We start from the raw sequence: 14,537 nt of genomic DNA, 5'->3' as shown, positions 1-14,537 counted from the left end.
ATGTTAATAAATATTTTAGGTCATGTTTGTGGGGTGTTCTTTTCCCCCTTTGATCCTAATATCTCTGAGAAAATAATGTTTTCAAAGATTATTTCAGACATTTTTGGGGGTCACAGTTTAAAAGTTAAGGATTGCCCTTTAAGAACATTGTCCTTATATGAAGAAACAATACTGGTATTATCCTTTTGTATTATGGTAGTTGATATGTGACATGAGGTGGTGTTGTTTTTATTGTTTTTTTGTTTTAGTTTTTTTACATAAAATGTATTTCTATATCCTGAGCATTTATTTTATGTTTTAGTACACCGTTTAATTTATACACTATTAATAACCATTTTGTCTTCAGTAGTTCATTTTAAATGCTCCTTCAGTTCGACAAATTAATGTATAAAATACAAATATTCAGTGTTATCTCTGTTCATCATTTGAGACCATTAGACCGCACGTATAATAATTATAAATGAGTAAAAAAAAAAAAAAAGTTTTTTAAAGTTTTGTAAATGAGCATATCATATTAATATTTTCAGGTTCTCTCGACTTTTATAAAACTATTTGCATAGGAGTGTAACCAACCAGTAGGTAACGGTAGCTGAAGCTCGTGCATATTATTTAGAAAATTAATGGGGTTTTTTTTCTTTCTTTTTTTCTGCAGAGCTACACAATCATTATACAATATAAACAATCATGCATTTCAATTGTAACAACAACAAAAAAAATCTATCTTTTAAATGAATGTAATAATTTTAGATTGGGATCATTCATTCATTAATTTGCCAGATAAATAATTGTGTGTAGTGTGCGAGAGAGAAAGTGAGAGACATGCGCATGCGCGCTGATTTTTGCACTTCCGGGTTTGTCTTTAAGTGAAATGTAACATTTCGCTTGTGATTCGTCTATGAAACTTGTTGTCCGGGCAGCGAATGAAAGGTGCTTATTTATAACTGAAGACAAAAGACACTGTGGCGGAGAATACTGTCATGCTCGGTCAATGAGACTCTCACTAGACTCGCTGTAATGGCCTGATGTTGCACTGTTGTGCCTTATGACCGGACGGACTGACAGCAGCATGACGCGCCTGATGTTTCTAGCGGCCGCGGTCTTTCTCCTGTCCGCTCCTGCGAGCGCCTCTCAGGGGGACAAAGAGCCCGTCTACCGCGACTGCGTCAAACAATGTGTCCGGACGAACTGCACGGGGGCCCGACTGCGCGGATTCCAGTCCGCTCAACCTCCATATATGGCACTCACAGGTAGGTACTATACTAACCTATTCGTATTGGGGAACACTACTAACCTATTTGAGTGTTCTGCAAACTGCAAATCTCAATAGAAGATGTCATATTATTTTTTATAAATTAAATTAAGAATTTGTATACTCAATTATTCATGGACACATTTTATTGAAGAGTAGTTAATGTACATCTTGATATGAGTATTTATGAAAATATGCAAATCAAGACAAAAACTTTCAAGGGGGTTTTGGGCACTTTAGAGGGGTTTTTGTCATGCTGGAGACCAGTTAAACTAAACCAGCAGGCTGGTAGACCAGTTCAACTAGCTAGGAACAGCTTTTTTTTTTTTTTTTCTATTGAAAGAAGGGCAAGATGACCCCCACCCCGCCGCTTTGACGTTCTATTAAATTGAATGACAATGTCTTTAGTGTAATTAAAACTGTTAAAACAATTTCTGATAATTGGAATAAAATAAAATATAATTTTTTTGTTAACTTTAACTAAACAAAATTGTGAAATGTTGCTTTGGGCAATATACTGAAATAAGTTGAATCACTAAAATAATGAACTGGAGATAATTAAAAACTAATTAAAAATAAAATAAAATAAATTAATTCTAAATAGCAATATTTAACACACACACAAAAAAAAATCACATAATGAAATGACTAATAAAACTAAAATAATACTGGAGGGATTAATCTTTTTATTTGTGGATAAGAAATTTTAGTTTGTTTTTATTTTTAAGTGAAAAGATAAAAAATAGAGCCTTGGGGTAAGAAGAATTGGCACAGAAAGCCCCGAGCGGCTATTATATTTATATTTTTTATAAAAAAAATGTATACTACCTTAATTGTAATTCATCAGGGTTTTTATTCAGCTAAATGTGCATTTTGGACATCTTTGATTCATTCAAACCTATAGGCTAATTGTAAAAACATTCAGTTTGAATTCATATCGTTGCTGTTGAAACATATCTTCATTTAAAATATAGGCAATTAAATATGTATATATTATTCATATGTTTATATGTTATATTTTAAATTTATGATGCTGAAAATGATTCACCTCGTATCGGATTGGCTTGATTACTGGCTCATATTATAACTCTTTAACAAAGACTATTTTAAAATCCCCATGGGATAAATGAATGAAAATACTTCCGGAACCAGCGCTGCTGAAAAGGGTTGCTCAATCTCAAGCTCAATCGACAGAATTTGTGCCATAATGTTGATTAGACTGTGTTCAGACTTCCGATTAATTGTGTGTATAATAAAACTTTTGATGAGATTTGGTTAGTATTGTAAATTTATGAAATATCAGAATAAATTTTGTCCTGAAACCTTTCCTGTGCAATGGATGATTTGAAGTCTGTGATGTTTCAGGCTGGACGTGTCGTGATGACTGCAGGTATCAGTGCATGTGGACCACCGTGGGTCTGTACCAGGCAGAGGGATACAGTGTACCACAGTTTCACGGGAAGGTCAGTGTCAGAATGTCAACCAATGTGAAAGGAGACCAATTTTAGTGATCATCATCATTATGAGCCTTTAAAAGAAATCTGTACTTTTTACCTTGATTCTATTTGTGTCTTTGTCTAGTGGCCGTTTGCCCGTTTCCTGTGTTTTGAGGAGCCTGCATCTGCACTGGCGTCTCTGCTCAATGGTCTGGCGTGTCTGCTGATGCTGCTGAGATACCGAAGCGCCGTCCCTCGTCAGAGCCCCATGTACCACACCATCACCGCCTTCTCACTGGTGAGACAGTGCCTGCACTAGTACCCAGAACCAGTTCTTATTCATAACTAGTTTTTATTTTTCCCCAAATATGCTGCAACTGAAGAACAATGATTTCCATTAATGATTCCAGAATTTCTGCATTCTTGCTCTGTTTCCTGCACTATTCAGTGGAATGGGGGATAAATAGTGGGTGGTGCGTTGGGCTGCACTATAAATTATGTTTTATTAACATGATGATGATTGAAATACAATTAATCGAGCAGCACTAGTGGTGTGGAATAAGACAGAACATAGATAACGTGTCTTCTATTGTGATGTTCTCACTGGTTACATGCAAAGCAAACATAAAGCACAACCATTGGAATTGCATTTGCATGAACTTGTTCAATTAATGTCAAATGTCAAAGTGACTCAAAAATAATTTTCAAACTCATGAGTTTCAGTTTGAATTAGTCTGATGACTCACTAAATTGGTCAAAGTGGGTGTTGACTAACACACTGGTCCATAAGACATTACTTTTGAATTGTTACTGTGTTATGTTGTACTTAAAGTCCCTCTGTGGCGATAATCAAGCTTTTAATATTGTTTATATGTCTGTGGTGTTTTTAATATGCTTTAAGATAAACCATGTGCAAATTCATAAGTCAACATCATTGCTGAGTATTTTCTCCTTAAAACTGCAGTCAAAATCGCGGGTTGAAATCGCTGGTGTAAATAAGGGGGAAAATATTAGGATTTTTCACTATTTCTAGGTCACTAATCAAATTAGTGGCGTTGATCCGGTGACTCTGATCATGTTGTATAGATGGTCAGATCCTCTTTGGAACATTAGGAAATCATGCTGGATCACATGATCAGTTTTGTTCATGTCATCTCCAGTGCTGCGGTCTAATACTAAGACATTCTGAAATTCATGATATGTAATTTTCTGTTTATTATTGTTATTGTGATAAAAAAAAAAAAAAAAGAAATCAACCTGAAAAATACAAAACACACTTTTTCTTCAAGTGAAACTGGACCCCACTGTTAGTGGTGCTCAAGCATGTTTGTGTCTCTGTGCAGATTTCGCTGAATGCATGGTTCTGGTCTACAGTGTTCCACACGAGAGACACCTATCTAACAGAGGTAATCTTTCAAAAAATGATTCAAAGACAAAAAAAAAAAAAAAAATGCATTTTTGGATTAACATTAATGACAAAAATATTTGTCCAAAGCATTGATAGAGATTTTCTGTCTTTGTTTAATAGAAGATGGACTACTTCTGTGCGTCAGCTGTCATTCTCTACTCTATCTACTTGTGCTGCGTCAGGTGTGTGAACAGGAAATGCTCATAAACGGTCGATTGACAATATGCAGTGCTGTTGAACTCTGTTTATGATGGTGATTTGAGGATTAATATTTCTGTTTCAGGACGCTGGGCTTGCGCAGGCCTGCAATTTCTAGTATGGTGGGAGTTCTGCTCATTCTGGCCTTCACATCTCATGTGTCATATCTGACCTTCGTCAGTTTTGACTACGGGTACAACATGGCTGCCAATGCCACTATAGGTAAGGTGTTGTGAATTCCACAATAAGTGTGTTGACATGCATGATTTTACAGCGATTATGATAGACGTATAACGTGTTAGGTTATGTAAAAATGGTGCAAGTGTTGTTGTTTTTTTTTGGGGGGGGGGGGGGGGGGGGGGTGATTAATGGACTCTGTTTACTTAAAGTGCCTCATTATGCTTTTTCGGATATTACCTTACATCTAGTGTGTAATAAAGCTATTTGTGAATGTCTGAAAGCTTCAAAGATCAAAGTGCACAATAAATGGAGTTATTTTCTCCCAAAATCGAACCTATGTACAGTAGGTTTGTAAAAAATTTGCATAATGCCATCTATGGTCTTCATTGGCTGCCCGCGAACAACGTCTACTTTGACCCGCCCTCAAACACTAGTTGTATCTGAGGCCTAGAAGAGTTTGGTTCGTTTTGTCTACATGTTGAGGAGATGCAGTTTTCTGCGCTGCTAAAGCAAATCCACTTTGCATGCACTTCCAAAGGGTGAAGACTCGGGCTCAAATTGATATGGTAAAGCCAATGCCATCGTTACTGTTCAATTCACTGTGTATCAAGCGCTGAGGAAGTCTCCGGTGCCGAAATTCAGATATGATAATGGCCGTTTTATTTCGTACACGCGCTGTAAGCAGTAGACCAATCACAACAGACTGGGCCATCTGACCAATCAGAGCAGAGTAGGCTCTTGGAAAGGAGGGGTTTAGAGAGACCGGATCCTTTATCGAACCATTTTAGACACTGTAAAAAAAAAGAGGTGATGTGGATTCCCTTTCCCTTTTCCATTTTCATTTCAAACCCATTGTAAGAGACCTCCAAAACAAAATTAGGAACCTTTAAAGGGATACTCCACCGTTTTTTCATATTAAACTATGTTATTCCCTTAACTAAGACGAGTTGATACATACCTCTCTCATCTCAGTGCGTGCACTTAATCGCTCTGGCGTGCGGTGACACTTTGATAGCACTTAGCTTAGCCCAGTATATTCAATGGTATCTAACAGCAATGAATTTAGAAGTGACCAAACACATCAACGTTTTCCCTATTTAAAAACAGTTACACGAGTAGTTATACGACCAAGTAGGGTGACACAAAATAAAACGTGGCTCTTTTCTAAGCGGGTTAAAAAGGATAACTATAATGTATGGCGGAATAGCACTTTTGGGAATACCTCGACTCGGCGCAGTAAAAAGTCACGCCTGATCCTCTTCCCACTATTGACAGAAGTGAGAGGAAGAGGATCAGGCGTGACTTTTTACTGCGCCGAGTCGAAGTACTCCCGAAAGTGCTATTCCGCCATACATTATAGTTTTATTTTGTGTCACCATACTTGTTCGTATAACTACTCGTGTAACTGTTTTTAAACAGGGAAAACGTTGATGTGTTTGGTCACTTCTAAATTCATTGCTGTTAGATACCATTGAATATACTGGGCTAAGCTAAGTGTTATCAAAGTGTCGCCGCACGCCAGAGCGATTAAGTGCACGCACTGAGATGAGAGAGGTATGTATCAACTCGTCTTTGTTAAGGGAATAACATAGTTTAATATGAAAAAACGGTGGAGTATCCCTTTAAAATAGCATAACAGAGGCACTTTAATAAATTATCTTAATAAATATTTATAGTCTTATTGTGAATGATTCATCAGTGTACATCGTTCCAAATAAAAAATCAGGGGAGAAGGTTTTTTTTTTTTTTTTTGCACAATCCACTTCAGCTATTTTATGGAATCAAATAGGTGCTTTTCACAACCTATCAATTTCCCACTGAATAAAATTGAATAAAACATTTAAATAATTTAAAAAATGAATTAAATCAAGTCAAGTCAAAAATTTCACATTAATGGAGTAAAATGGGTTTTGAATGTGGTTTCATATTGAATGTAATTAAAGCTCAGTCAATTTATTGAACAGTGTAATCTTTGCATGTAAATGCTTGTTCAGCTTTGCAACATTTTTTAAGTAGATCTATCATTTCAAAACCTCATGTAAACATGTACAGTTTTTTTGCAGTGTTATTTTGATATTTACATACAAACCTTAAAAAAAGTTTTTTACAGGGTGCTTATTTTGGATAATTTTTAAGCATTTTGTTGTATGTAAACACACTGAGTGTTGTGTAAATACTAGGTCTTGGTAAATACAAAAAGGTCTTCACTTGACATTTTAGATTCAGATTCAAGTAGCTTTATTTGCAAGCTTTCCATTGCCAAAGCACTGATAACATTAAATTACACCATACATCTTTACACACAAAAACATTTTTTCCCAATAAAATAATGAGAATTTCACAGTATAACAGTTTATATTACAATATAGTAATTTTCTGGAAATTTAACTGACATATGTTTATGTATAACATAACCCTATGATAATGCCTATTTTGGTAATCCAGTTAAATTCTTTACAACAAAATTTTTATTTGATTTATATTATGTTTTTATTTGGAGCCTGATGGATGCAATCCCCCCCAAAAAAATTTATATATATATATATACTGTGTATATACATGAATGAGTCTAGCATCAGTGCAAAACCAGCTTTACATTATGTAATACTTAAAAAACAAGATTCAAACAGTAATGGGATACAATAGGTATTAGTTTCTAACCCATGTGTCTTTCCCTCTGATCTTGTGCTTCTGTCACAGGCATGATAAACCTGTTTTGGTGGCTGTGCTGGTGTTGGCTAAACCGGAGGATTTTGCCGTACTGGTGGAAGTGTGGTATGGTGGTGCTTTTACTGCATGGCCTTGCCTTGCTGGAGCTGCTGGATTTCCCTCCACTCTTCTGGGTTCTAGACGCTCATGCCGTCTGGCACCTCAGCACCGTGCCCGTCCACTTCCTCTTCTACAGGTACACATGCACGGCTTGTTTCACATTCTGTCTGGTTGTTATCTAAAAAAAACTAAGTATTTGTTTGTGCAAAGTAGCAAAGTTTCCAAAAGATGAAATTCGTCTCCCAATCATTTCCAATGCAGTCATTTTTGACCCGTGAACAATACAAGTGTGACAATTTTTTCAGGACCATTTAACTTTTCAAATCATATCCATGATTTTTTTAGTTTTTTTTGTTTGTTCACACAGCAAGTGCCAAAACTTTTACAAAGTTTCGTACCATTAGGATAATTATTCTTAAAAAGACTATTTATATAGTGCTTTATGCAATAGCGATTGTTTCAAAGCAGATTTACAGTAATTAACAGGAAAGTAATTATCAATGATGTAAACAGAATTAAATTCTGCTGTACAGCCACTCTAAAAAAGTCAATCGTGGCATTGTTCGGCTGAAGTCAGTTCAGTGTTGAATGTCTAGTATCACCACCACAAAGCTACTTCTTGCCTGCCCTGATTATTAAAGACTGATTTAATATTTATGAAAAGAAGAGTTAATGACTGGCATGATATGAGAAAAATATTCTTTGACATGGATTTTATAGCATACTTTTTCTATTTAATTTTATTTTATATATATCCAACAACTTTGTGCTTTATTTTATTGACAAATTTGAATTTTGATTGTTTGATTTCCTTAAAGGAGCTGTATGTAAGAAATGTATTTCAATGGCCCTGATATGTCACTAGACATTAAGAAATCATGTTCATTTCAAACCGCTCTACAGTAATTTGAAAGTGATTGCAGTACCAGTTTTGGCCACAATCTTACATACGGCTCCTTTAAATTACAGATAATAATTTTTGCCCACATATTAAAGGTGAACTAAGTAACTTTTTTACCTTAACTGAACAGCTTCGGAGTCATTGGAATGGTTATATTACTTATTTCAGGTTGAATGGTGGTCGTTTCGCACCCCCCTGGTGCCCGTGAGCGGAAAATCCGCACTTGCAACTTTGAGCCGGCCGGCCGCCGCGTCAGGAAGTATCGCGTGATATCAGGTCTCGCGATGTAAACAATTGCTTTACGGCCAAAAGAAATCTGCTAAAATGCGGTCATTATTGCGCTCCCTCACGCTGTCCGAACCCGAATGAAGAAGACGTTTTAAAGAATGTCCCATCTGCTTTGATGTCGTTGATCTACTAGCCTCTGGTGTCTGAGAATCGCCAACGAGTTTTTACAACAGTGTTGTCAAATATCTATTCCGAAGCTGTGGGGGGAGCTCTAGAGAGAAACCTGCGAGCAAAAAGCGAGAATACAGCGAAGAAATCCCGAAACTACTGAGTGCTGCTTTAAACTACACTAACCATGTTTCCATCCACCTATTTCTATGCAAATTGTGGGATATCACAATAAAAAATGCTGGATGGAAACCCCAAGATGTGCATGCATTTTAAAGATGAATACTAAAACCCATAAAACACTTGTGCACCTTAATTGAGTCTGATCTTTTTTTTACCCAATAAGACGACATGTGCAAAAAACTACAATGGAAACATATTTACTGAATAAATCCCTCAATACGCAACTTTGCCTCAATACAGGATGTGATTGAATAACTGGACTAACCGGTGGATCAGTTTCATTGCACAGCATCTCAAATGTTGCCAAAGTCTGTCATCAAAATGATTTGGTATAATGACCTCCCAGAACTGTCTCATATGATTGTGTTCACAAACACCAGGCATCCAAACGCAAGACAACTTGACAGTGTTGATTGGTTTTGTCTGCGCTCTCTGAGGCAAAATTCATTTATGATGTAGGATAAAAGAGCCACAGTGTGATGATTTTGTTCTCTTGAACACATGGGATGGAAATGGTGCTTTATTCGCTTTGGATGGAAACATATCTACTGAACAATTTTGGTATAGGATTTACTTTGAAACAGTTTTCACTTGCTTGTAAATTTTACTAACAATTTCAAAGTATGAAAGCTTGTTTCCGCTACTGAATAAAAAATAAAAAGGGCAATTGCGACTCAAAATTGTTATCTCACAATTCTGACTTTTCTCTCAGAATTGGACTTTATGACTCACAATTGTGAGTTTATTTTATATCTCACAATTCCAAGAAAAGAAGTCAGAATTGTGAGATATAAACTTGCAATTACGAGTTATAAAGTCAGAATTGCGAGATATAAACTCACAATTGCAAATTATAAAGTCAGAATTGCAAAATATATACTCCCAATTGAGAGAAAAAGTCCAAATTCAGAGTTTATATCACGCTATTCTGACTTATAACTCGCCATTCTGAGTTTATATCACACAATTCTGACTTTATAACTCGCAATTGCGAGTTTATGTTTTGCAATTAAGAGACAAGAAGTCAGAATTGTGAGAGAAAAAGTCGCAATTATCTTTTAAATTGTTTTATTCCGTGGCAGAAACAAGCTTCCATAAAGAAATGCAGAGTAGCGCATTGAATTAAACATGAAAGACTGAAAAAGTATTTTCTTGTAAAATTTGTTCCAATAATCTTTGTTATATTTACAACTTTGAAAATCTTTTTTACAGTGTATGTTTTCCTTTTTTTTTTTTTTCATTCTCGTAGTTTTCTCATAGACGACAGCCTTCACCTCCTCAACACAGAGAAGCCTGGAGTGAAACTGGACTAGGAGGAAACAGTCTCAGAACCCCAACCCCTCCTCTGATATCCTTCCCATCAGGGCAACTGCGAGCCGGACTGAGCCAGGCCTCAACCGCAGTGGCTTCCGGCACGTGTCCTGGGGCTGAAGTTTCGAATTCGAATGTTTTTCTTGTGTTTACACTTTCTTTTTACCATAACTTTTTATTTTATTTTTGCATTGGACTGAAAGGGTTGTCGTTTGGTCAGGTTTTAAAGATGTGCCACAGTACTGTAGAACTGAAACCTGATTGATGTTTGCATTCACTGAGCTTTGCCTTCAATTAAGAAGTGAATTAGCCTTTCTACGCCACTTTATCAACACAGCATTCTTTTAAAAAGGTGCACTGATTAATAACACCACATTTGCTGATAAATATCTTCACATAAGTTATTCATATCTCCCATTCATATCCGTCTACATTTGTGTTGCGTGATTTAATGACCCTGCAGTGTATATATATTTCAGAGATATACAGAGGTAGACTAAGTTTTACTTTGAAACATCCGTTCACTATAAATGTGCTGAACACCAGCACTCAGAAGGGGTTATGAGTGAGCAGTGTGCTCTGTTTCTGAGACGCGGGACGGTTAAATCACTAGGGTGCAATACCATGAGCTACCAGCAGATAGCGCAATGCTGATTAGTTTCCACACTGCGGGAACTTTCCCAGCATAGACTTGTGATGGATTGGACGGTTTGTTCTTGTAGCAGTGCATATCAAGTTACCCACTTTTTCTATAGTAATCACTTTAATCACTAGATTTTTAATGGATAGTCCACGCACACATGAAAATACTGTTGATGTTTATTCATGATGATTTTCAGTGGAACACATAAGGAGAAGTTTAGCAGAATGGTTGTACAATGAAAGTGAAAGGTGACCAGGGACTATCACGCTTCAAAAATGACAAAAAGCACAATTAAAAGTATCTAGTATGACTTGACTCTTTATGTGAGTAACGGACCAAAATTTAGGTCATTATTTGCTGATAATATTTCACTGTAGTTCTTAACTATCATGATATGCAAAGTATTGTGATACTGATAGTATTATGATGGTGATTTCTTTGCCCATTTTGGAGGTTGCTGGTCACAGTATGCTTCTTTTGAACTGAAAAAAGCAGTGCAAAAACATTCTACTAAACGTCTCCTTTTATGTTCTATGGAGGAAAGTCTTGAGTAAATTTTTGAGTCAGCTACTCCTTTAATCATTTTAAGGAGAGTGTCTAATATCACCACCACAGAGCTACTTGTTGCCTGAATATAAAAGACTGACTTTATGGCAGGAAGATTTAAAGAGTGGCATGATATGAGATAGCAAAGAAATTACTTTTCCTTTGACATATTATGGTTTTTTTCTGTGTTGCTGCTTTATCTTTGTTTTTCATTTCCTTACACTTTTTTTATATATCCGATCACTCTGTGCTTTATTTTGTTGACACATTTTCATTTTGATTGTTAGATTTTTGAGTGACTTTCATTTATTTTCACCAAGAATGCCTTTGCTATGAAAATATTACTTAGAATTGGTTTTCCACAGAAAGTAATGGAAAAGGGACAAAGAAGGATTTGTGTGTGTGTGTGTGTGTGTGTGTGTGTGTGGGGGTGTAGTTGCTGTGCAATTTGAGCTTGTAGTGCATTAAATTTACACACATTTATTACTATAGCAACCTGGTGGCTACCACAGCTTATATCCTTATGTTAGTAAGCTCCTTTCTTTCAGAACACTTGTCACACTATGCCTTACATTTTTATCTTTTTATGTTTCATACAAGTCATCACTTCTCCACAAATCTCTCACCATCCACCATACTCTTACTCGCTTGTGCCAGACTATTTCTCTAATTCTTGTATCATCTTAAAATGAATTGGCACAGATTCTAGTGATATTGTAACTGGAGCCAAAACCACATTTGATTGCCTGACATATCTTTGTTCCAAATTGTCACTTGTGCACTTTGTGTGTGTGTGTGTGTGTGTGTGTGTGTGCGCGCATGTTTTTCTATCCCGGTGGGGACTTCAACCTGAATGCACACAGACTCATGGGGACTTGTGTCACCGTGGGGACCTAAATTGAGGTCCCCATAACGAAACAAGCTTATAAATCATACAGAATAATTCTTTTTTGAAAATGTAAAACTGCAGAATGTTTTCTTTTATTGTAGGTTTAGGGGTAGGGTTAGTGTAATGGGACAGAATATACTGTTTGTACAGTATAAAAACCATTACGTCTATGGAGAGTCCCTTACAAAGATAGTGAACCAGACGTGTGTGTGTGTGTGTGTGTGTGTGTGTGTGTGTGTGTGTGTGTGTGTGTGTGTGTGTGTGTGTGTGTGTGTGTGTGTGTGTGTGTGTGTGTGTGTGTGTGTGTGTGTGTGTGTGTGTGTGTGTGTGTGTGTGTGTGTGTGTGTGTGTGTGTGTGTGTGTGTGTGTGTGTGTGTGTGTGTCAGAACAAGAGTGCAAGCATGATCGGCCTGGAGGGTAAATATAGCCGTTTAGAAAGGCTAAAAGCAGTATAGAGGGGGAGGGGACAACAAGGGTATCCAGAACAGTGATGGTGGGACCGCTGATCAGACTCAACCATTCATCGCATCTGTCTTTTGAGTGTGTTAATAATTAGAAAGTCAATGCTACAGTATTTCTAAGGGAGTTTTACCACTATCTACTACTTTTTAAGTTGCAAAGAAGTTGTCACCAGAAGGTCCAGTTTGACATTTTGATTAAACATTATTTGGACAAAATTAAAGGAAAATTCCAGCTACAACTTAAGCTCTATAACCAGCATCACAGAATTTTCAAAATGTGTTTGTATGATGGAAAGGTTGATGGAAATCAATTGCAAAAAGGTTCAGTGGGTTTCTATATAGAACCCTATAGGGTTTTTTTACTTAATTTTAAAGAACACTTTGTGCCAAAAATGTTCTATAAGGATAAATGTCTTAAATGATTGCATACTTTCATGTTTAACAGGCTATTTAATTTTCTTTGTAGTGATAAAGTATGTTTATGAGCTGTTTAAGTCATAACATTTGATTCAACTTCTAAATTAATGAAAACAAAATTAAATCTAAATCCATAAAATGATCCCTTGATATGAACCCCTAAAAGGTTGTAAATGAAGCACCTGACAGAAACCTTTAAGGTTCTATATAGAATCTTTTCTTCTAAAAGTGTACAGTTGAACCCCTAGACTTCAGTTTTAAGGAATCAAACTCAACACATCTTTTTTCTTTATTATACAATCAAAGTTCAAATAATTTTCTGTGGTGATTGACAGCACATCACACAGATGATCCTGGAATGTTCCATTAATTGAGATGACCAAGTTAAAGCAAGATAATTGTTTATGGACACAAGTGATACTAACATTTATATAATCCTTTTCAGCTTCCCTTAAAACATGTTTCATATTTTGTTCTATATATTTCTAAAGCAGAACAGTAGTAGTATGTTATATTTTCTGCAATTACATGAAAATTTACCATTTGGTATGCTGATAACCTGCATGCTGAATGTAAACGTGACCTTTTTCACATTAAAGAAATGAGATTTACTGTGTGGCCAGACTGGTAATTGGTTGCCTTCTGAAAAGCATTTATTAGTTGTATACATTTTTGACACTGTTGTCTGTATGTAATGCAACACAATGCCAAACACGAGAGGTGTCTTCTGGGTATTCTAATTGTTAATGTCCCACAGGAGCTCCAAATTCTCCCTCTTTTTCATTGGCCAGTTTGATTGTGGCCATCTATAGGCTCAACATGGACTTGCCCTGTATATCTCCCCACCTTCACTTTCTCTTCTCACTCTTTCTGTCCCTTTCTATTGCTCTCTTTCTTTGTCTTGGTATTGTAATGCACCTTTCTCCACCAATTGTACACAAGCCCAAATGTGTATAAAAGAACCTTGAGGAAATTAATAAAATTGTTCTGTATTAATTATTTTACTGGTACTATGTTTATTTCAGTAACACCATGAGAGGCTGTGGTGCATTGTAGTGCATTATGAAATGTTTACTACATAATAAAAATGTTATGAAAATTTGTATATAGCAAATTCATATAATGTGTAAACTAAGGATAATAGTTGGTCCTATGGATGCTAAGGTGTAACACACAATGGCTGGCACATAGGTGTTTCATGTCATAGCTGTTACAATATTATGTATTTTAGCATGACTGAAAGACGGTTTATCCCCATTCAGGACTGGAACTTTCAATCCAACAAAAAGATGTCAGAATTAAAATTTCACTGTGAGAATCACTATCTCTTCCTTTCTATAGTAGTCCAAAGGCTTAATTTTCAGCTTGTACTAAGGGAACACAGATACTGACAGTGTACTCACTGTAAAAAAAGATACTGGGTAACACTTTATTTCGATAGTCCACTTTAGATATTCTAATTATAAGTAACTAGTTATGCTAGTAATGTCAACTAGCAGAGTATGCGTAGATTGTCTGCATAATATCTGCTAACACTTGTGATGGTCCGC

General features: G+C 36.1%; 1 protein-coding gene across 1 annotated transcript; it reads left to right on the top strand.

The window, feature by feature from the left end:
• Positions 1 to 823: 823 nt before the first annotated feature.
• On the top strand, positions 824 to 13,986 carry pgap3 (post-GPI attachment to proteins phospholipase 3). Its single transcript, XM_082152281.1, has 8 exons — positions 824 to 1,247; positions 2,615 to 2,712; positions 2,831 to 2,983; positions 4,029 to 4,091; positions 4,214 to 4,275; positions 4,377 to 4,513; positions 7,172 to 7,376; positions 9,970 to 13,986. The coding sequence occupies exons 1-8, from the start codon at positions 1,043 to 1,045 to the stop codon at positions 10,031 to 10,033; spliced, it is 987 nt and encodes a 328-aa protein (XP_082008407.1). The 5' UTR covers positions 824 to 1,042; the 3' UTR covers positions 10,034 to 13,986.
• Positions 13,987 to 14,537: the final 551 nt, after the last annotated feature.

Source organism: Leuciscus leuciscus (genome assembly GCF_965113295.1).
Source record: "Leuciscus leuciscus genome assembly, chromosome: 21".
In the NCBI taxonomy this organism is placed as follows: domain Eukaryota; kingdom Metazoa; phylum Chordata; class Actinopteri; order Cypriniformes; family Leuciscidae; genus Leuciscus; species Leuciscus leuciscus.
Note: the sequence above shows the minus strand (reverse complement) of the source record. Positions and strands in the feature narration are given on the sequence as shown.

What these genes read in the sequence shown, in the direction of transcription:
- pgap3 (XM_082152281.1), top strand. Translation starts at nt 1,043, where the DNA reads ATGACCGGACGGACTGACAGCAGCATGACGCGCCTGATGTTTCTAGCG. An exon ending in GAGACACCTATCTAACAGAG is followed by an intron (nt 4,092 to 4,213) that starts GTAATCTTTCAA and finishes TTTGTTTAATAG; the next exon opens with AAGATGGACTACTTCTGTGC. An exon ending in ATCTACTTGTGCTGCGTCAG is followed by an intron (nt 4,276 to 4,376) that starts GTGTGTGAACAG and finishes TTTCTGTTTCAG; the next exon opens with GACGCTGGGCTTGCGCAGGC.